We start from the raw sequence: 21,687 nt of genomic DNA, 5'->3' as shown, positions 1-21,687 counted from the left end.
CTAGCAATTGATCTTTATATAAAATTCAAATTAAAAAGCTAGCATTTTCAACTCAAACTTCATTTTAACTTTTTATTTTTAAAAAATTTCAATATCTTATTTATTTTTTTATTTGTGGAAGCTAAATATGTTTTTGGTAAAAAAAAAATCGCAACGAAAGAATACAACACATTTGCATATACAATTTACTTCTCTTGTTGGAATTAGGGTTTGAAACCAAATTTTTCCTCGTTTTCTTTTTTTTTTTTTAGATTTTATTCCCTATTATTATTCCTCATCAAATACATATGAAAATCGAAAAGTTGATGTACTCACCTGTGCTATGTTTAAATTGTAATTTTTTGCTTTTCTATGAGAAATGTAAGAATTGTAATTTGTAAGCATGAAAAAAGAATACTACCAATAGTACTAATCTCTTTAATTTCTAGCAATTAAGATGATTCGTGATTCAGTAGAAATGGACAAGCAAGAAACCCAAAAAAAAAAAAAAAAAAATTCCACAATAACACAACAGTTAAGCTACTCCAGTTTCACAAGCACTACATTACAATTATTTCTTGATTGAGAGTTGCAGAATCAATTTGATTACTTTCCCTCCATAGATTTTGTCTCTTCAAAGTCTTTAGACTCGGAATTCCTACCCAAGACGAAAATGAGCCATCAACAACCAAACTAAGTTGATAAGCCCTCCGCCGTTACTTAACCGTTGAGCATGTGTACTTCCACTGCAAGTAATTGCCGCATATGAGACTAATTCCACCCACACTGAGCTCAATAACTCCCATTTGTCCTTGCCCTCTTCGTTTTCCATCCTCTTTAGCTCTGTGGCTAGCTTAGTTGCTTCGAGTAACACAGTCATGCTTTTTTTTCTTTCTGGTCCAACAGATCCAGCATCCGTATACTCAAATATAATTTGTTCACAGGCCTCCTTGTCTTGATTTGGTCGTAAATATTTTTCCTTAAAGAATGTTTCAACCTCAGCACAAGTGTCTCGAAATCTTAGTTTTTCAATACCCACCACAGAAGATACCGTAGTTGGATGAAAAACTAAAAGATACAGCATGTAATCCGACAGAATCTTGCTAAATTGTCGATAAGTCGGTGCTTTTCCCATATATACATTATTACTCGAACTAGCTTCATTCACTTTCTCATTGTCAGTATAGTAGCAAAGATCAGTGGCCACGTGCCACAAAAGAATGCTTTCATCATATTCAACATCTCTCACATATTTCAGTAACTCGCTAACATCGAGCTCTGATTTATGCTCCAAAACCCAATCACCTCTGGCTGAGTATTTTCCCTTTTTGGTTTCTGAAGTATTCTCGGATTTTCTTTTTACCTCTTCAAAGATAAATTCCCATAGCTCCTTAGTGAATGGCTCAAGGGACACATACATCATTTCGTCCACGATATTCTTAATAGGCATAGTGATTAATCTGAAAATGTGACCAAAAAATCCAGTGACTTTGTTGATCCAAGAGCCCAGCGAACCATTGCATTTAAAAGATTTGGCCCGTTCAGCAAGAGAGGTGTTAGACTGACTGATTTTTCTCTTGATCATGATCATATAATCACTAACTTTCTTTGTGACTTCATTGATTCCCAACAAACAAAGGATTTTTTCAAACATGATTCCCCACAAACTCGGGAATTTATGGATTCTGGTTATACTGCTTTTCAGACAATACCTTATAAGGTTGTGAGTTGGGATGGATCCAGACCACCTTCGAAACACAAGGGGTGTGACCAATACATGATGCTGCACATCCTTCTCTTGACTCTTTGTCTTACATTTACAAGGCTGCCACCATGGCATCTTGAGGGCAAGGAAACTGTTGAAGACAGCTGCCAGGGACCAACGGTGTGGAAATTTAGGGATGTCGATTGAAACAAAAGTCCAATCTGAGAAAATAAGCATGAAGAATGCTATTACATCCAGGGCAATGGCACCGAGGAGCAAGGAGTAGGTGATCCCAATATCAACTTTGTGGAATTCATCTTTATTTACTTGGAAACAAAAGAGTCCAAGAGTTGCTAAAACTGACCCAAAAGCTGTGAATCGGAAAACATATCCGGCAATAGAACGCAAAACTTCCATTTTGATATAGAGAGTCTCGTACATGAAGTTGAGTTCAATCTCAATTAACTTCAGAGCGTCTTCAGCTGTCTTATCGAAGAAGTCACGGCGTTCATCACTTTTAGGAAAGCTGAAGTTGAGATCGACTACGAGTCCCTTGAATATTTGGAAGTACTGATAAGCATCTTTCACCAATAGGAGATGCTCCAAAGGGTCTTTTTCGAGTGGAGTAAAAGAAGCCTGTGCAACATCTACGTTTTCGGGTAGAGTAAAAGGACCCTGTGCAACAGCCGTCCTACATAAGTCATAAGTTTGTCGCCGTTTACGTCTGGCCGCTTTCCCGTAAACGAGATCCTTCATAAGCGTGGAGCAATTGGGCGTTGAGTTTAGCATGGAATCACGAAATTTGTCCGTGCTGGCAAGAAACAAAGCTCGTGTCCGCTCAACATACTTGATGATTCCGGCAGTAAAAATGAGTATTGTGGGAATCCATAGATTTTTGTTACGAAGTGACTGGAAGAATACATAAACAATAGTTGTGGCCTGAAAACGAAAGCCAAGCAAGTGCCTTCGCCATAATTGATTGTCTTCAAGAGCAAAAGCAGTAATGGTATCAGGGCCGCCAAGGTGTAATAAGAGAAAGGGCGCCCAGAATGCTAATAAATCAATGCCTTCCTTGGGTTTCAGGTCAGAATTATTGGAGATAAGACCAACAGCAAATTTGGCAGCTATGTCAGCCAACAAGTAAGCAAACCGGACGAGTGAGATTACAAATTTTTTCCTTGTTGATTTTCTGATTGGGGCCAAAAAAATCAACACGATCTGCAACCAGAGACTAAACAAGATAGCCCCTCGGATGTTCCATTCTCCCCAAAGCTTCTTAACACCAAAAAGGACGGCTAGAGAGAAGTAACGAACCATCTCTACAGTGGGATTTAAATTGCGATCCAACAGCGGTGTAGCGGCCTCGCCCCTACTCCGTTTTCCATCCAGAAATGTAGAGTTTAAAAATATATATTTCGTCTATTATAATTTCAACCTTAAAAAAAAAACTTCAAGAACAAATTCTAAATTTGCAACATTTTCTGAAATTTTAGCCTCAATCTAGACATGACTCAAAATTTAGCTTTTATCTTAACATGATAATTCGTGTATCATATCATATAAATAGATAATTTATATATTTACGATAAATTTTATACGAAAATTATATATCACAATTCATGACAAATACAAAAATATAAACTATATTTTTTTATTTTATTAAATCCACATATAATTTTTATAAAAATTTTAAATTATATATATTTTTTGTCGATATCATATCATTATATTCTGTTTTAAATTGCAAGTTCTCAATGAAAACCAAAAACAAATAATTGAAAGTAGGTAACACTTGCAAATAATCTAACCTGAACTATTTCGGCCTGAGATATAACCGTGGGGTTTGACAAGCTCACGGTGGTCGGAGATTTGACGCCAAAAAGGCTAGTGGTGGTGAGGAGAAGAGAAAAGGAGGTGCTGCTGCAATGTGGTGGCCACTAGTGCTGCAATGTGGTGGCCACTAGTGCTGCAAGGAACAGAAGAGGGTAATGGTTTCAGGTGCTTAGTGGCTGGTAGAACGATGGAAAGAGAAGGGGAAACAAAAGCAGGTAAGAAAAAGGGAAAGGCTAAAGGCAATATATAGCAAGGGCCAATGAGAAAGGTAAACCCAAATTTTGGATGGAAATGGAAAAGGGGACTTTCAGTCATTTCATTGCTGATCACCAATACAAAGTATCAGAAGTCCCAAAAAACCTCAAACTTCAGAACAAAGTAAAACAAGTCCCAAAATACTCCAAACTTCAGGACCAAGTAACACAAGTCCAAAAAACCCCAAACTTCAGGACTAAGTAACAGAGCGTACAAAGGTAGCTCCGTAAGCCCAGCTCACCTAAATACAAGCTTTTATACTAAAGGGATGCTGGCAGTCCATCTCTATTCAAGATTCCCACTATAGAGGATGGAATACGCCTGTCCCAACCAGAATGGCAAATCCCCTTTCTAGTCTAGGTTGCTATCCAATCTGCCATCTCATTTGCATTTCTTCTAATCAGTTCAACCTTTTTTACAGGTATCAATTTCAACAAGCTGAGCACATCCACTATTATAGGCCTGATTCTCCATTCAATTACTTTCTTTTTACTGAGAACACTAGAATGTAGTTCTTGTGAATCTGTTTCAAATATCACTTTTCGCTATTTGTTTACCACCGCCCTTATTTCCCCTTCTCTAAGAGCCATGGCTTCAGCCATCAATGCATTCTCAGTTTTTAACTTCCTATTTTTCCCATCCAAAATTCTTCCTTCTGCATTTCTGACAACCACACATAAACCAACATCCTTTGTTTTAGCATTCAAAGCCCTGTCACTATTTATTTTGATCCATCCTTCTTCAGGTGCAAGCCATCTGCCCAAATCTTTCTCCTGTTGCACACTTCTGTACATCATCATTTTTGTTAGTTCTTCATTAGTCTTCAACCACTCATTAGTAGCTACCTTAATTATCTGAATTACGGTATCAATTCAATCTCCTTTTTGGCAATCACAATTTCACATCTTACTTTCCAAATATACCAGCAATTGAAGGCAACCCAAATCATCACCTCTAATTGATTCTCCTTTTTGAGAAAAAATGAAAATCTACATATAACCATCTATCAAACGTGGATATAGATTGTTTTCGAACTTTTATCCCCTTGCATGCTTCAAACCTTATGCCTCAGGTCCAATCGCATTGCAATAACATTTGTTCTATTGATTCCTCTTCCCTCGAACATAAGCTATAAACAGGGCTTTTTACCACCTTCCTTTTCCACAGATTCAGTTTAACTGGTATGGCATTACTGCAAATTTTCCATAAAAAAATTCTTAATTTTGCCTGGCACCTTCATTTCCCAAACTATCTTCCATATTTTACCATCAATTCAATATGAGGTTGAAGCAGAACTGTCCTTAGAGCTTGATAGACTCTTCAGCCTTTGATATACTGTCTTTTACATCATAAGCTCCACTCTTGCTGTACAGCCAGACCAACTGATCCTTTTCCCCTGTAATACATATAGGAGTTTCCTTTATAGCATCTTTCTCCTCCTCTGTAATCCAGCTTTCTACTGCCTCTAGCTTCCATGCCCCAACTTATTCCTAAAATTTCACGCCCTAAATGGAAGAGGGGACTTAGGACGTGGGCGTGAAATTTTAGGAAAAAAATCTGCTAAAAATTTGGGCTCATTGCTGGATTTGGATTGAATCGCAGCCATGTTTCGGCGCGATTTCTCTTACATTTTGGGACAAATCGCATTGCTTCATTGTTTGGATAAGAATGGTGAGGCAAGATTGTCTCCGGCTATTCATTGTAGCGAAAGCACCAGTCTAAAAATTTTCCTTTCCCAACGCGGCTCACGATCCAATTTTAGCCATAATTTTTTTTCTCTTTTTACCCAAACAGTTAACAATTTTTTTTGTGTCATTTAACTTTTTATTTTTATTTGTTTTTTATTTTGATCTTTTATTTAAAAATTTTAAAAAAACTTTATTTATTTAATTTAATAAATTATTTTTATTATAAAACAAATAAATCTTATAATTATATAATACATAATATTTATTAAATTTTAATTAAAAAAATTAAGATTTTAAATATTATAAATAATATTTAAATATATTTAAATAATTTATCAATACATTTTTAGAATAAAGTGTTTAATAGTTCTTTTTTGTTCTCATCTGACCATTATTATTATTATTATGTTTGTATTTAAACATATATTTTGTCACCTATTTTAATTTTATCGTAACAGTATCAAAGTTTATTATTATAATAACAAATTTTATTGTCTATCCAAATAAATTTTTTTACTAAAGATCCATTTTGAGATTAACTCTAATAAGAATGAAAACAGTGATAACGGTGAGATTAAAATTAATAATATGATATATATTTAAATACAAATATAATAGTGAGATGCGATGAAGTATGGTGAAAAATAAATAAATATTAAATATATTAAGTAACTTTATTTTTATTTAAATAAATTCATATATTTTTATTGCATTGAAATAAGCCTTTATCCTTTATGTTGTACCCAAATAAACTCTTAATCTTTACTTTACACTCCAAATAAGCCCTTGAACTTTAATTTATATCTAAATAAACTCTTATTTTATAATTTTTATTTAAATAAATTCTTAATATAAATTAATCTTTTATTTGAAATAATAGCATGCTTGAATAAAAATAAAAAAATAAAAGTTTATTTAGTTATAATAAAAATTTAAAGGTTTATTTAAATAAAGTAATAAAATTAAGAGGCTCTTTTAGTGTTTTAGCAAAAAAATAACCTTATATATAAAAATGTAATAAAATAAGTTATATAAATTGAGGAATTATAGTGTTTAAAGCCTTAATAAATAAAAATTTAAATTTATATAAATCTATACTCTTAAATTTCTATCAAAGATAATTCATTAATCAAAAATTTAAACGTTAGCCATCTTTAATGGAATAACATTATGACTTGCAACAATTTCCTCATACCTATTATTTGTAATGATAAATTTTAAAATTTAAACATTCTTGAGATATAGAATTTAACTTTTAATTTGAAATTTTCAAAACTTTTACTATGAAAAAAAGTATTCACTCTCCATAATAATATTATACTTATGTATTTGCATGCGTTTAATTTGAGTTGTTTATTCATTAATTTTAAATGATAAGTTTATGACAATTACTAGTGTTAGATTTTGGCTTTAACAATCTTCATACTTCCTAATTAGGCTCTAAACAACCTTTAAAAAGAACCTAAGATGCGTAAAGTTGTTCATAACGTTCAATTCTTGATTCAATGTAGAACTTTCATCACAAAGAAAGATTAATTTTTTTTTGTGATACTACATGAAAAAGTTGAATGCAACCTATAGATTAATAAAACTTACAAACCTACAAATTCATAAAGCTGTTCATAAGATTCAACTTCATCATTCTCCAACGTTTTTTCAATCTTACCTAAATGAATGGAAGTTTCATAACCTGATAGCCTGTAACAGTACAACATGCATGACAGCTATTGGATATTTTAAAATTAATGAAGTAAATTTACATAAAGAACTACTGGATAGAGTTTATGTATACTTCGTTTCTTTTGTACTTATATACAATTACTAGATAGAGTTTTTTATGTAAATCTTATATAAAAAAAAAAAAAAAAGAAAAAAGAAACTCTAACCAACTACAATTTAGAACTTCAAGAGCATCAAAGAGGATTTCCCAGTTTTTCAGTGCCGACTGTGTTTTCTCTATCTTTCACTAATAGAAGAACATTGCAATTTCTGGCTAGGAAACTGGTTTCTTTCACCATGTGTGTAGGTCTTATCACACTTGTGCTACCATTTGTCAACTCATCTCAAGAACATGTCAAATCCATTGGCAGTCATACAAACGACAAAGACAACATTCATGAGGTACTGGATTCACGTCTTTAACTCAGCTGCTTACAATTGATGGAGTTTAATACATTGTTTTAAGATTACATCTTTTTTTAATAAAAAATTGTAAAGCTGGATAATATAATTCAATTTCTTTTTCTGGTTTTGGTTTTTATACAGGTGAGTCACAAACTAATGTTTGAGATTACATGGATTCCTCTTTTGGGTATCAATGGGGTTTCTGATACCCGTCGGGATACTTGCTATCAGAACGTTAAATAGAGAAGAATATGGAAGAAGAATTAAAATTCTTTTCTATGTTCATGCAGTTTCACAGGCAAATTCATCTTTACAGTTACCGTTATATCAATTCGTCTTTCCCACAAATAAATTCGGATTAACTATAAGAGCCTTTCTACATAGGTTATAATTTCTGTTTCTTTCACTTGTCTAATTAATAGTATCTCTATAGAGTTGGAAAATGCTAGCAACAAATTTTTTTTTTCAACGAAGGTTGACACTTAACCTTTGCTTTATTAATGATAATGAAAGAGAAACTAAGAAAGATGTTTTTGAATTCGAAATTTAATTCAATTAATTTATTCATGTAATCACTTTTAAGAAGTTGCATCTAGCAGGTTTAGGATTCAAATCTTATGCCTACAACCCTTTCTCTATTCCTAAAATGCCAACTCCTTTGTACAAAAAAATATATATATAGTTTTTTTATTTGACAATATTTTACATATATATAGCAAACCGAAATAACTATACATATCTACCTTTCCATTTGTAATTCATAATTCATAATTCCCTTTAAGCAATAAATATTGAGCAAAATTCCTTAGGCTTATGAGGAAAAGGATTCTAACTGTATTATTTTTTACTTTTCAATTTTCAAAAACACAAAGGAAGTAAAGAAAAGATGATAGTTAGAATTGCAGGAACCATTGCCAATAATATAGACAGGACAACAGCAACAACCCCTAGAGGCGCAAAATCAAAAGAAAAGAAGATTGTAATTACTATAAGATTAAAGCTTTAAGCAAAAGAGAGTAATTGGCCAAAGATTTAGTAGCATGAAATTGCATCGACAATCACACCATTGTTTCTAAGCATACTTCATGCTTCTTAAGAAAGCACAGCTCAGCCATTTTCTTTCACATTTGGTAACTTAACAGAACTATATATTTGAAACTCCAAATACATTCATCATAGTCCTCAACATTACATCACAAAAAACTACTTCCCTTCTACTTCACTTTAAACTAATCATTTAGCAATTAGTTGCTTCCTGATCTTTCATACTACATGATATACATCGCCTAAGTTTTTAATCAAGAGGATATCTTGTTTACCTTATCCATAATATCAAATATTTCTAAACAATTTTGTTTGTTTTTTCACTTTCCGATACAGCATATGAAGCTCCAAAAGGCTGCTATTAATCAACAAACTATGCATGGGACACCCTTTACTTCTTTAACTACAAATGTAAGATTTTTTTTTTTCATTTTTGTCTTTGACTCGTAAATCTCCTACTGTGCTAATCAATCCAATTAATTGTTTCTTTTCATACTTATATTCGCTTTAAAACTACCTGTATTTAATATCTTTTCTTATCACATAATCTAAGTTTGTCTCAATCAAATATAGCACAATATAAAGCTCAATAATAATAAAAGAAGTATCAACTTCAAATCATTCACTTGATAAGTATAAATTAAATATAATTAAAATACACAATAAATAAAAGAAAACAACAAATAATAAAATTCATACTAACCTAAAAATTTAATATCCAAAGAGTGTTAAGAAACCCTAACACAAAAAATCAATCAAAAACAGAATCACAATTTCATTCAAATAATATACAAAACAAAATACTCCTAAAAAAGGCACAAATTATGCACTGCAAAACTATGTTTCTATAAACAACAATATGATTTTCATCTAATATCAAAACATGCAAATAGAAACTTTTCCAAAAACCAAACCCCTTCACAATAACACGCAAATCTAAGAACCATAAAACCTAAACCCCATTTAATAATCCAATTCCATTAAACAAAATGAAAATTTTTAACTGCAAAATCATCCTACAAAAAACACACATTCAATTAAACAACTAAAATTAGCCACAGATTTTTCTTAAAAACACATAAAAAAAAGTTAAGGAAAAAACTTGAGAAGCCTTTCTCATTAAATAAAATGAAAATCTATGACGGCAAAATCATTCCAAAAAAACTCAAAAAAAAAACCCCACAATCAATTAAACAACTAAAAAATAGTTATAAATTTTATCCAAAAACACTGGAAAAATATAAAGCAAAAAACCTAAGAAGCCTCTCTTTGACACCAAAATTTTACTCTCTGAAACACTAAAGAAAACAAAAAAAAAAAAGTTTCAAAATTACAATTAAAACACTGATGTCAAACATAAAACAACAAAGGAAGATGCATGTAACCTATCAAAGAACTTTTCGCCTTTTGGTCTTGTGAAACATCTGCTTAGTCCGACTAAATGACAAAATAGTATAAAAGAACCAAAAAAAAAAAAAGTACACATGGTAATCCCAAATCTTTTAAGAGATACTTTTTATATAAGGGTATATTGATGTTAAAATAAATAATCATAATTGTTATTAGTGACAAAAATGTGTCATGATATCTTCCATCATTAATTACTAAATATTATAATGAAAAAAAAGGAGCTATAAAATTGCACCAATTTAAAACTAAAACGTTTTAAATATTTTTTAACCATTAATTTTAATAGATTGAATAACAAAATTGAATCATTTTTTCTCTTTTTGACTTGTCTCTTTCATCTTTTAGATCTATTAAAAGTAAGAATTAAATATAAAAATACTTCAAAACTATACACTTTCTGTCAACTTAATACTTAAAGAAATAAAATTGTCAGTTTGATATATCAACTTTCATTCTATTATCATGTACCTTGGATTAATGGTATTAGTCTGAAACGTTGACATCGCATAAACATACAATAAAATACTTACATATGCTTAAAAAAAATCTAATCAGCATCACATCATCAATTCTATGTCAACATAAAAAAAGAAATTAAAAAAAAACTTAAAAATTCTAAAAATTTGTAAAAAATTCTTAAAATATTTTAAAAAATTGTTCAAAATTTTTTTAAATTCTATAAAACTTAAAATTTTTTTTAAAATTGTAAAATCATTTAAAAATTCTAAAAATTTTTTAAAAAACTTTTTACTGGTTTTACAAATTATAAAAAATTTCAAAAATTCTTAAAAATTGAAAATAATCTAAAAAAATTTTAAAAAATTCTTTAAAATTTTAAAAATTGATAATTAAAAAAACCTAAAATTTTTTTAAAAATTTATAATTTTTAAAATAAATATAAAATTTTTTGAAATAATCTAAATATTTTTAAAAATTTTAAAACATTTTGAAAAATCAAATATTTTCAAAATTCTAAAACATTCTAAAAAATTTTTAAAAAATTCTAAAAAATAAAAATAAAAAACTTAAAAATTTAATAAAATAGAAAAAATGAAAAAAAATGAAAATTTCAAAATATAAATTAAAATTTAAAATGTAAGAATAAAGAAATAAAAAAATTTTAGAATTTTTTAAAAATTTTTTACAATTTTTAAGAATTTTTAACAAAAACTTTTAGATTTTTTGTATTTTCAATATTTTTAAGTTTTTGTGAATTTTTTTTATTTTGAGAAATTTTTATTTTTATTAATATTTTCATTTTTTATTTTTTATAGATTTTTTGAATTTTTTATTAAAATTTTTATATTTTTGAATTTTTTTGAATTTTTCTTTTGTTTTTGAATTTTTCAAAAAAAATTTTTGAAATTTTTAGATTTTTATTAAACTTTTGAAATTTTTGGGATTTAAAAAATTAGAATTTTTAAAATATTGTTATAAAACATTTTTAAAATTTTATGAACTTTTTAAAATTTTTTAAAATTTTTTTAAAATTTTTTAGAATTTTCCTTTTATGTTAACGTTGGCATTGATGATGTGGTGTTGACTTAATTTTTTTATACGAGTTAGCATCTTATAAAATGTTTATACCACATCAACATTTCAAATTAACGGTATTAGTTTGAAGTGCCAATGTGATAACGAAATAAAAGCTGAAGTACCAAAATGATAATTTTATTTCTTTATATACCAAACTAATAGAAATTATATAGTTCATCAATCATTTTTATATTTAACATTAAAATCAATAATTAAAAAAATATATAAAACTTTTTGGTTTTATAATGATATAAGCCAATTCCTTCTTATAAAAAAAATATTATACCAAGGAATAGATTAAGTGTCGGAACAAATGCAGTAACATATTCGATTATAACAATGGTTTCAACAAATTTCTTTTAGACTATTTTAACATGTTTTACCTTGTAATTATTAATATTCATGACAATTCATAAATATAAGTGTCATAATATATAGATCCGTGAACCTATTGTTAATATGGTTTTTAAAAGTTATCATCAATATTTTTTATTTAAGTATGATTAACCATCTAATCTAATATGTTTCATTTAAAGAGAAATCTTAAAATTGACTTAAGTATCTTTAAATAATAGATTTTGATTCACAAAATCATATTTTAGGTTCAATAGTATAATTACGTGTGATGAAAGCTATAACACCCATCCAAAGGATGATATTAGTTTAATTTTAAATTATCCTAACCTTAAATATGTTTATAATTTATCAAAATATTTAATGTTGAAAATTAATCCTAAAACTACTCTAATAGTTTGGTATCAATTTAAGATAATTCTCTTACCTTAAGAGTATTTATGGAGACTAGTGTTCCACCTTGAAGAGGCTTTGTTGTCGGATTTATTAATCTATTTCACTTAAGAAAATAATTAGTAAAATTTTTTAATAGTTTGATAAAATTTACTTTAATGCAAATCTTCTAATAGTTTAGTAAGATTTTATTGTGAAATATTTATAAAATATTATTTTGAGAAAATTCATTAAATTTTTAAATATTTTAATAAGATTTAAATTAAGATGCAATTTTTCAATAATTTAATAGGATAAAAATAAAAAATATTTTAATTACAATCAATTAATAAATTTATCTAATAATTCGATAAAGCTCATGAATTTATTAAAAAAATTTATTATCATCATCTTATATATTTTGATATTTTATATATTTTAAACATCCATAATCAAAATAAATAATGAGAAAAAAGATAAGAGGAAAAAATATTGTACCGATTGTAGACCAAGTCAAAGTTGAAGCCCAAACGAATTGAGTTTGAAATGGGTCCAAATCAACTCTTGATCCAAATCAGAAATAAGGCCTTGATCAAATCAGCTTGACTTTATTTTACACGGGCTGGGACGAATTGTTCATGTCGGGCCAAACCCAAAACTAGTCCCAAAAATGGGTCGAAGAAGCAGGATTTTATTCCGGGTCGGGTTGAATTGTTTCCTTCAAAACGGTGCACTTCAGTTACATCTCTTCATTTTTTTTCAGACATCTTTCTTTCTTTTTCTACAAGTTCTCTGCTCCTTTTTTGACAAACCAGGTGAAGTCAAGTCCGGACCTCAGCTGCTTAGAAAACTCCCAGACAAACGCCTCAGCAGCTTACTGTCACTATCGGTCTCGCTGTCAATCGCCACCTTTCATCACCTCCACCGTCGGTTGTCACGTCTGTTCACCAGTCTCGCCAACATCCAAAGGGCTTCTTCTAGCCTTCTCTGTTCTTGCTTATGCTTGGTTTTACTAAACTCTGTTCTGCCGATACTTTCAGTCTTATTGATTGCTGGGTTCTTTCTTTCGGTTGTGGCTGCTTTACTTGAGCTATGGGTTGATGGATTTTGTTTCTGTGTTGGTGTTTGCCTTGCTAGTGACTGTTTTCTATATTGCTATCCGTGTAGGCTTGTTTTTCGGTTCTCCTGGGTTTAATGATAAACCAATGCTTCCGAGGTTTGCAGCTGGGTTTATTTCGTGGATTTTCTGTGTATGTTTGGGTATAGATTTTCTGGGTTGTGCCTTCCTGAAATTGGGTTTTGGTTGTGTTTTTGGGTCCTGTTTCAATTCGGGGTGGCTTGAGTTTGCTGATTATTGCTTGGCTTTGACGATGATGATGATGATTAGGCGTGGGATATGGAGGCTTCTTTGAGATATGTGCTAGGATTTTGATTGATAGCCGACATTGGTCAAAAAAAAAAAAAAAAAGATTTCGCCAGGAATTGCCCTCCGCTTCTTTCCACGATTGACATCCCTGCTTATGAGGATTGAATCCTTTTAGTTTGGAAAGAATCAACCGAATAACTGTGATGTGATTTATAGTGCTTTGATTTTGCACGAATTAAGCCTAAGATCATCGAATTATGAACTTCCAAATTTGATACAGGATCTGTATCCATAAATTTCCTTTTTTACAATAATCTCATTTTGATTTCCCTTTTTTTTTCTTTTTTTTTTAACCTTTATTTTCTAAATCATAGCATTAAATCAAAAATCAAATCAAATCAAACTTAAAAAATTTTATTGGCAAAATTTTGCAATCGAACTAATTTACAGTCGAAAGTTTATTTTATTTTTCGTTCAAATAAAATGTCTATACAAATGAGTATGTTTTTAATATTAATATTTTACTATAATATTTGGCCAAAAATTTTTTTGTTGTGATATCAAAAAATTGAGAATAATATTTCTCCCAACTAAACAAAACATCATATAGTGTCATGAATTATTTTAATAATAATTAAAAAGAATTTTTATTATTATAATTATAATTATTATATTTTATCATAAGTTTTGTAAAATTAAAAAAAAAAATTACAATCGTTATGATTGCAATGATCCTAATAGCATTCGTTTCGTTCACAATTATGACATGGATTTATTGTGGACAAAAATAAGTTAATCATAAATGATGATCCTATTACCTATCAAAACAATGTTTGACATTGATTTTGATAAATGACATAAAGCCATGAAATCCGAAATATAATCCATGTATGCAAATTAAGTATGGATTTTGGTAGACCTAGCCGAATGAGTAAAACCCATAGGATGCAAGTGGATTTTCAAGAAGAAAACCAATATGAAACGCAATGTACAAACGTATAAAGCTAGGTTAGTTGCAAAAAGATACAATAAAAAAAAAAACACAAAGAGTTGATTTTGATGAAACATTTTCACTTATAACCATGGTAAAATCCATTAGGATTTTGCTTACAATAGTTGTATACCATGACTATAAGATCTGACAAATAAATGTAAAAAAATGTTTTTTAATGAAAATTTGCAAAAAGAGATGCACATGATACAACTCGAAGGTTTTGAATCTAAATAAGATGCTAACAAAGGATACAAGCTTTAAAGGTCCATCTATGGATTTAAGCAAGCATCTAGTAGTTAGAGCATATGTTTTAACAAAGCAATTAAGGATTTCGGATTCATTAAGAACATAAATAAACCTTGTGCATACAAGAAAACTAGTGAGAATGCAATCATTTTTATAGTATTATATATAGATGACATATTACTTATAGGAAATGATATATCTATGCTACAATCTACTAAGATTTGGGTATAAAGAAAGTTCAACATAAAGGATTTGGAACAAAATCTATAAAGATGGATCTAAAAGGATGTTTGGACTTTCAAAATCTAGATACATAGATAAAGTGCTAAAGAAGTTTAGAATGGAAGATTTCAAAAGAGGATTCTTACTAATATCCAAGGTATAAATCTTTCGAAACATGTGTCCTAAAACACAAATTGAGAAAGATCGAATAGATAGGATTCCATATGATTTTTCAATATGATTTATCAAGTATACAATGTTCTACATAACACCTGATGTCTCCCATGCCTTAAGCATAACAAGTAGATCATAAGCAAATCTAGGTGATTACACTAGAAAGCTATCAAAGCAATCTTTAAGTACTTGAAAATAATGAAGGATGTGTTTTTTTATCTAAAGGGGAGTTGAATTCCAAGTTGAAGGTTATTGTGATATAAGCCGTCAATTTGACAAAAATGATAGTATATCTCAAAAAACCTATGTTTTTGTTTTGAATGATGGAGCAGTAAGTTGAAAAAGTTTTAAACAAAATACAATTGCTTAGTATGTAACCAAAGTTGAATACATCTTTACATCTAAGGCTACAAAAGAGGCAATTTGAAGAAAGAAGTTCATAACCAAACTAAATGTTATTCCTAGCATTGTTGAACCTATAGCCATTTATTGTGACAAAAATGGAGTAATAATAGCTCAAGCAAATGAACCGATGTCTCATCAAAGATTAAACATATATTGAGGTGATATCATCTTATTAGATATTTCATATCTAGAGGTGATGTAAAGATTGAACAAGTACCTGCTAAGGATAACTGGACCAATCCTTTTATTAAGCTACTACCTCAACAGAAGCATGATAAACATGTAACTTAATGAGATATTAGGTACACAAATGATTGGCTTTAATGCAAGTAAGAGATTGTTGGTATATGCCCTAGAAACCAAATTGGTTTTGGGCAAAATACATTGTCATATTGTGATATTTGATTATATAATAAAAGTCTTAATTTATCATTAAGCTCAAACATTGTTATTACTAATGCTTACATGATAAATTCCTTGGAAGAAATAAAGCTTTACAAGAATATGACAATGAGATTATCATTGTATAAAGTTATATTTCTAAAATGTTCCTAGTGGATATTTTGTCAATATAGGAATATTGATAAAAGCTATTGAGATCAACACATAGTTATATTCTTAATTATAAGGAAGAAATCAATCACATAAGTTGAAGTTTAGGTAAATCTAAGCTAGCATGTTGGTGTTTGTTGCAAGAACAAGTTTGCTCATGACATGATATGAGAATGCTCTTTGGTAGTTCACATAATATCCATAACAACATTATTATATGATGATTGTATAAGTGATCCTTTGACTTAGTATTATTAATGATTTTATATGATGAACGTTATATTTTGATTTTACTCTCCATTTATAGTTCTAACTATGGATACTCTAATAGGGTATTGTTGAGTATAACATAAAGCATATGTAGATGTATGAGTAATCAATATAAGATTCATTGCCTTCTTTTTCTTATCATTTTTAGATTCTTTGCTAAGTGAAATCTTAGACTTGACATATCATAATTGCTTGTAAAAATAACATACAATTTGATTGCTCTTTAAAAATTCATTTCTGAATTTGTTTTTTCTAAAATTCTTTTTGCCAAATTTCTAGTTCCTTTGGTTCAATAGTTTCTTATACCTTCTTGTTAGTATAGAGATTTCATCTTCATCATTATCACATGATGTTTCAGCAAGTTCTTCAAGAGAACTAATTTTTAATGCTATTACCTTTTTCAAATTGAGGGTTGTTTTCGTTTCCTCTTTTAGTTGCTTTATCTCCAATTCATATACTTCATCATGTGTGATAATTGTTTCGTGATAATGGTATATCAATCAAACCATGAAGTGATTGTCTCATTGGATGCATTTTGAACATTTCACAATGGTTAAATAAAAGAGTTATTTTTTAGTTTTTTACCTGAGAGGTTCTTTCATGAAATAATTTTCAATTTATCCCAAATTTCTTTTGTTGATTGGCAAGTGGACACTTAATTGAATTCTATTGGATTGAGTGCATAGTAGAGTGTATTGATTGCCTTGAAGTTGATTTGGATTTCTTCATACCATCTTTAGTCCATTCGATTCTCAATTTTGGCATTTTCTCACCAGTGGCTTTTAAAACCTTCTTTGGAATGAATAGGCCATCCAAGATCACATCCCATATCTCATAATCAGATGCCTTGATATATATTGACATCCTTGTGCTCCAATATTGGTAATTAGTTCAATCAAATACAGGAAGTCTAGTTGGGGATTATCCTTCAGCATAGTTGACATGTGCACTTGACAATGCCATGGATCTCTCTTGAGGATATTAAGCATGTAAAACCAAAATGCTAGCTTCGATATCACTTATTGGTCCCAAATAGGATACTAGAGGGGGCGAATAAACTTCTTTAGTTTTACAATCCATTATACGATGAAATTTTAGCTTCCTCCTAGCGTCTATAAAACGAGCTACCTTAAGCTCAAGAAAAGGATGTTCAAATCTCAACTCGAGTGTTATCTCCACACTCAATTACCCTTGAGCAACCCAAGCTTATTTCAAGTCCCAAAGTGTTTATCAAACTTTACACCAAGCAACAAGCTTGAAATAATGTGCAAATGATCACTGAATGCACAAAATAAACCCACTGCAAGTTTTTTCTCAAGTTAGAAAAAACACACTTGAAGAGAGATTTCTTGAATTTCTTGAATGGAATGCTTTGATCTTTGTTTTTGCTCAATGCTTTATTGTTCTCCAGCCCTCTCAAATGAATTTATAAGTGAATGAGATGAGACTTTCAAACTGTTGGAGATTGATTTGGATAATGAAAATGGAAGTTCTCTCGCCAAAAATGAAAATAGAGCCATTGGAAGCGTGATTTCCTCAAATCTGGGCATTGGGCAGTCAGATGCCTTTCGTGGGTAAGCGGCTGCCACGATCTTGATGAGCTTTTTGGAATGAAAAATCTATCGGGCAATCGAACACCAAATACGGGCAGTCGATTGCTCAATCTTTTAAAGAGCTTCTACTTTAGAAATTTTTTTGGGGATTCAGATGCCATATATGGGCAGCTCAATGCCTTAATATTTTTTGCTTCTATTTTCTCTTAGGCAATTGCATGGCAGATGGAGAGCAATTGGATGTCGTAACAGAATCGTGTTTTCCTTGCCATTTTCTTGCATCCTTTTCCTTCCAATTACTTCAATTCTTCTACGAGATAAACAAGTTCTGAATATGGCTAAAGATCAAATATGAGATAAACAACTTTGCTTTGATCTTTGGCTTCACTTCAAGATTGATTCCATCTATATCATGCTTCAAAGTAATTTCTTGAACAACATCTAGCATCATTCAATCCAAAACTCTTTGCTTCTATTAGATTAGCCTTTCCTAGTTTCTTATTCATGCTCAAATCATTGTAAACTTTAAAAATTTAATTACTAAGCCTGAAAAACTTAAACAAACTTATTATACAAACATTAACCGAAGGGTTTTGATATCAGAAAAAATAATAAAGTTTCAATAGACTCAACAAATTTAAACAAAAAATTTTGAATCATTAATAATTTGATTAATTTTGATAATTAATTGATATATAAAAATTTAATTTGATCACATTAAAGCAGAGTGATTAATTTTACCATTTGACTAAAATATAGAGACAGGCAATGTAATTTTTTTTTTTTTTGGTAAATATTTGGTCAAAGCTTAAGGAAATTGAGGAAGGAAAAATTGCAACTTACAACAAAGAACTACGAAGCTTACGGCCAGAATTAGACTGTTTGACCTAACTTATAGAGTAGCTTACCTACTGCAAAAGTAAAAATAAAGTGTTTGGCTGTCAAAATTTTAAAAATTTTAGCTTATGCAGAAAACGTATTTGAACTTCTAGACAAAGTAATAATCAAAGTTTTCTAAGAAGTGCTAATGAAAATTTTTTGCATCCCAACTTTATTTTTTAATAATTCATAAAATTATAAGTAAGATTATATTTTTTTTTTGTTCATTTTTTACTGAATTTATTTGTTTTTTTATTATATTTAACAAAAATATATCCTTATTTTATTTATTTTTTTCACTTAAAATTTTATAATTTAATTTATTAATAAAATTTATTATTTTACTTTTATTAAAAAGATAAAAAAATACTATCAAATAATTTTTTCAATATTCTATAACACCTTCATATTAAGTTTATCAAACGCTATTACCTATACAACACCCATTGACACCCTTTACACCCTTCAACAAAATTGGGAAGGGAAGACACCAAGAATTCGTACAAATCACAAGTAATAAACGCTGATTCATCAGAAAGATCGATGAAGGCTTTGCTGGACTCTGTTGCTCTCATGCTTGTTGAAATTCTTCAGAATCGATGCTGCTCAGTTTGCTTATTGTCACTGTCTGTCCAGATTTTCTTCGTATCTTCACAAACCTATTTTAAGGATTCATCTTGTACCTCAATTTCCTTTTTTTTTTTTTTTTCATTTTTCCATCTAACATTGCTTTTTGCTTGTTTTAAGTATAAAACTATTTACATGACCAATCCAAATGCCACTTTAAAAGTTTTACAATTGAAACTGAAATGAAAAACATAAATTTAGACCAATGTATGAAGTGGGTTATCTTAGGCCTAAACAAAGAACATATATTTATGAGAAAAAATTACAATTTTATGAACCAAATGAAAAAAAAAATTATAACCCAAATCAGCAAATATCAGGTATTTTCCAAAGATCATAAATAAAACAAAGAAAACATAATTTTCCCATGAAAAACCCAGATCTAGTTTCCCAAACAATAAATTCAAAAAGAAAAAAAAAATTACCTGAGAAAGATCAGATGAAGGAGAAGAACGATTCGGTGAATCCCCGCTACTTTATCTTTCAATGTGTACATTCTCAAATTTGTTTTTTCAAATGATTTACTGTTAAAAATATTTTCCTTTCAAGTTTTAATCATAAACATGGACATAAACAAACAAATGAATTTTTTAGTGAAATTTAAGGAAAAAAGTTTTTTTTTTTTTTGAGTTATAACTTTTTTTTTAAATTATTTTTGGGTTATAAGTTATAACTTAGAAGAAGAGAAAAGGTGACTTGTCGGTCGGAAAAATAGGGAAAAAGAGAGAGAAGAAAAACAAGGTGAGGTGTTTGGCTTTTGCTGATTTTTGGATAAAATGATTTTGTATTTATTTGTCTTTTTTTACATGTTTTTTATTGTAGGTAATGACAATTTTTTTTTTTTTGTGGGGTATTTTCTTTTTGAATTTTGGAATCTTCAATCTTCTTCTAAGAAGAAGATCTTCATTATAAGGTGGGGTTTTCCTTTTTTTTTTTTTAAATATTCTATGAAAAATCATGAATTAAATCAGAATCATTGATTTTTATACAAAAAAAAAAGTCATCTAAATCAATTACACATCAATTTCTTTTAGAATTTTGGATCTTCAATTTTCTTTCCACAAGAGGATCTTCATTATAAGGTGGGTTTTTATTAATATTCTTATAAAAATCATAAATTAAATCACATTCTTTGATTTTTTATAAAAAGAATTGTCATCTAAATCAATGACACATCAAATATGATTAAATAGACCATAAAATTTTAAATTATACAAACAATTTATAAAGCAATCTAATATTCATTATACATCCACTCATGGAAAATTAACACTTAATCATCAATGCATAAAATAATTTTCTTATAAGATGTAGTATAAATATTAGTTTAGATGATATACATGTAAATAAAATTTTTATATATTACTACTATAATATTGATAGTTTAAAATGTAGTATGTCTCACGTTAAATAAAAAGATCATTCGTATATAATTTAAAATAAATAACTTGTGTAATTTAAGTAATTAAATTAAGCATTGGAGTAAGCCAAATAATTTGAGTTTATTAAAAATTTTCTTAGTGAATTAAAGAATTTTAAAAGTAAAAAATTGGACACTTGAGCGTATTTAATAAATAAATTTATTTTTAAAAATGTTTTTACTTATTAATTTTTATAATATTAATAAATTAATATTATTTATTTATTATGAATAAATTTATATGAATAGAAATAATTATTTTATGACCAAATAAAAAATTATAATAATTTAAAATAAATAATTATTTAAATAATCATAACTATTTGAATAAAAAAAATGACTAAACAAATTGTAATAATTTTTTGAACAAAAATTTATAACTATTCGTTTATTATAAATAAATATTTTCTACATAACTAATTTCACTCATTTTGATTCGAGGAATTTAAGATTTTGTTGTGTTTTATAAACATAATTACTTTTAAGATAGTGTTCTTATAACTCAAAACTATTTTTTTTATTTTATTTATTTTCTCAAATTTTCTAACACAGTATATTAATAATATAGCATTTTTATAAAATGTTGTAGATGGAAAGTATTAAAAGGTATTTATGGTTAAAAAGGCATAATAATTTTTTTTTAAGTCTGCAGCAAACAATTAAGAGTATTTTTGTTATT

General features: G+C 28.8%; 1 protein-coding gene across 1 annotated transcript; it reads right to left on the bottom strand.

Annotated features, from left to right (window-relative positions):
- Window positions 1–416: 416 nt before the first annotated feature.
- LOC111279331 (uncharacterized) lies at window positions 417–3,631 on the bottom strand. Its single transcript, XM_089756715.1, has 2 exons — window positions 3,493–3,631; window positions 417–3,053 (listed from the first exon to the last, which is right to left on the bottom strand). Exon 2 carries the CDS (start codon window positions 2,999–3,001, stop codon window positions 638–640), a length of 2,364 nt encoding a protein of 787 aa, XP_089612841.1. The 5' UTR covers window positions 3,002–3,053; window positions 3,493–3,631; the 3' UTR covers window positions 417–637.
- Between the last annotated feature and the right edge of the window lie 18,056 nt (window positions 3,632–21,687).

Source organism: Durio zibethinus, chromosome 27 (assembly GCF_047325235.1).
Source record: "Durio zibethinus cultivar Kanyao isolate XHJ-2024 chromosome 27, ASM4732523v1, whole genome shotgun sequence".
Lineage (NCBI taxonomy): Eukaryota > Viridiplantae > Streptophyta > Magnoliopsida > Malvales > Malvaceae > Durio > Durio zibethinus.
The sequence above is the reverse complement of the archived record's forward strand: the minus strand, read 5'-3'. Positions and strand labels throughout refer to the sequence as shown.

Coding starts and splice junctions, on each gene's coding strand:
- LOC111279331 (XM_089756715.1), bottom strand. CDS start 3,001: ATGGTTCGTTACTTCTCTCTAGCCGTCCTTTTTGGTGTTAAGAAGCTT.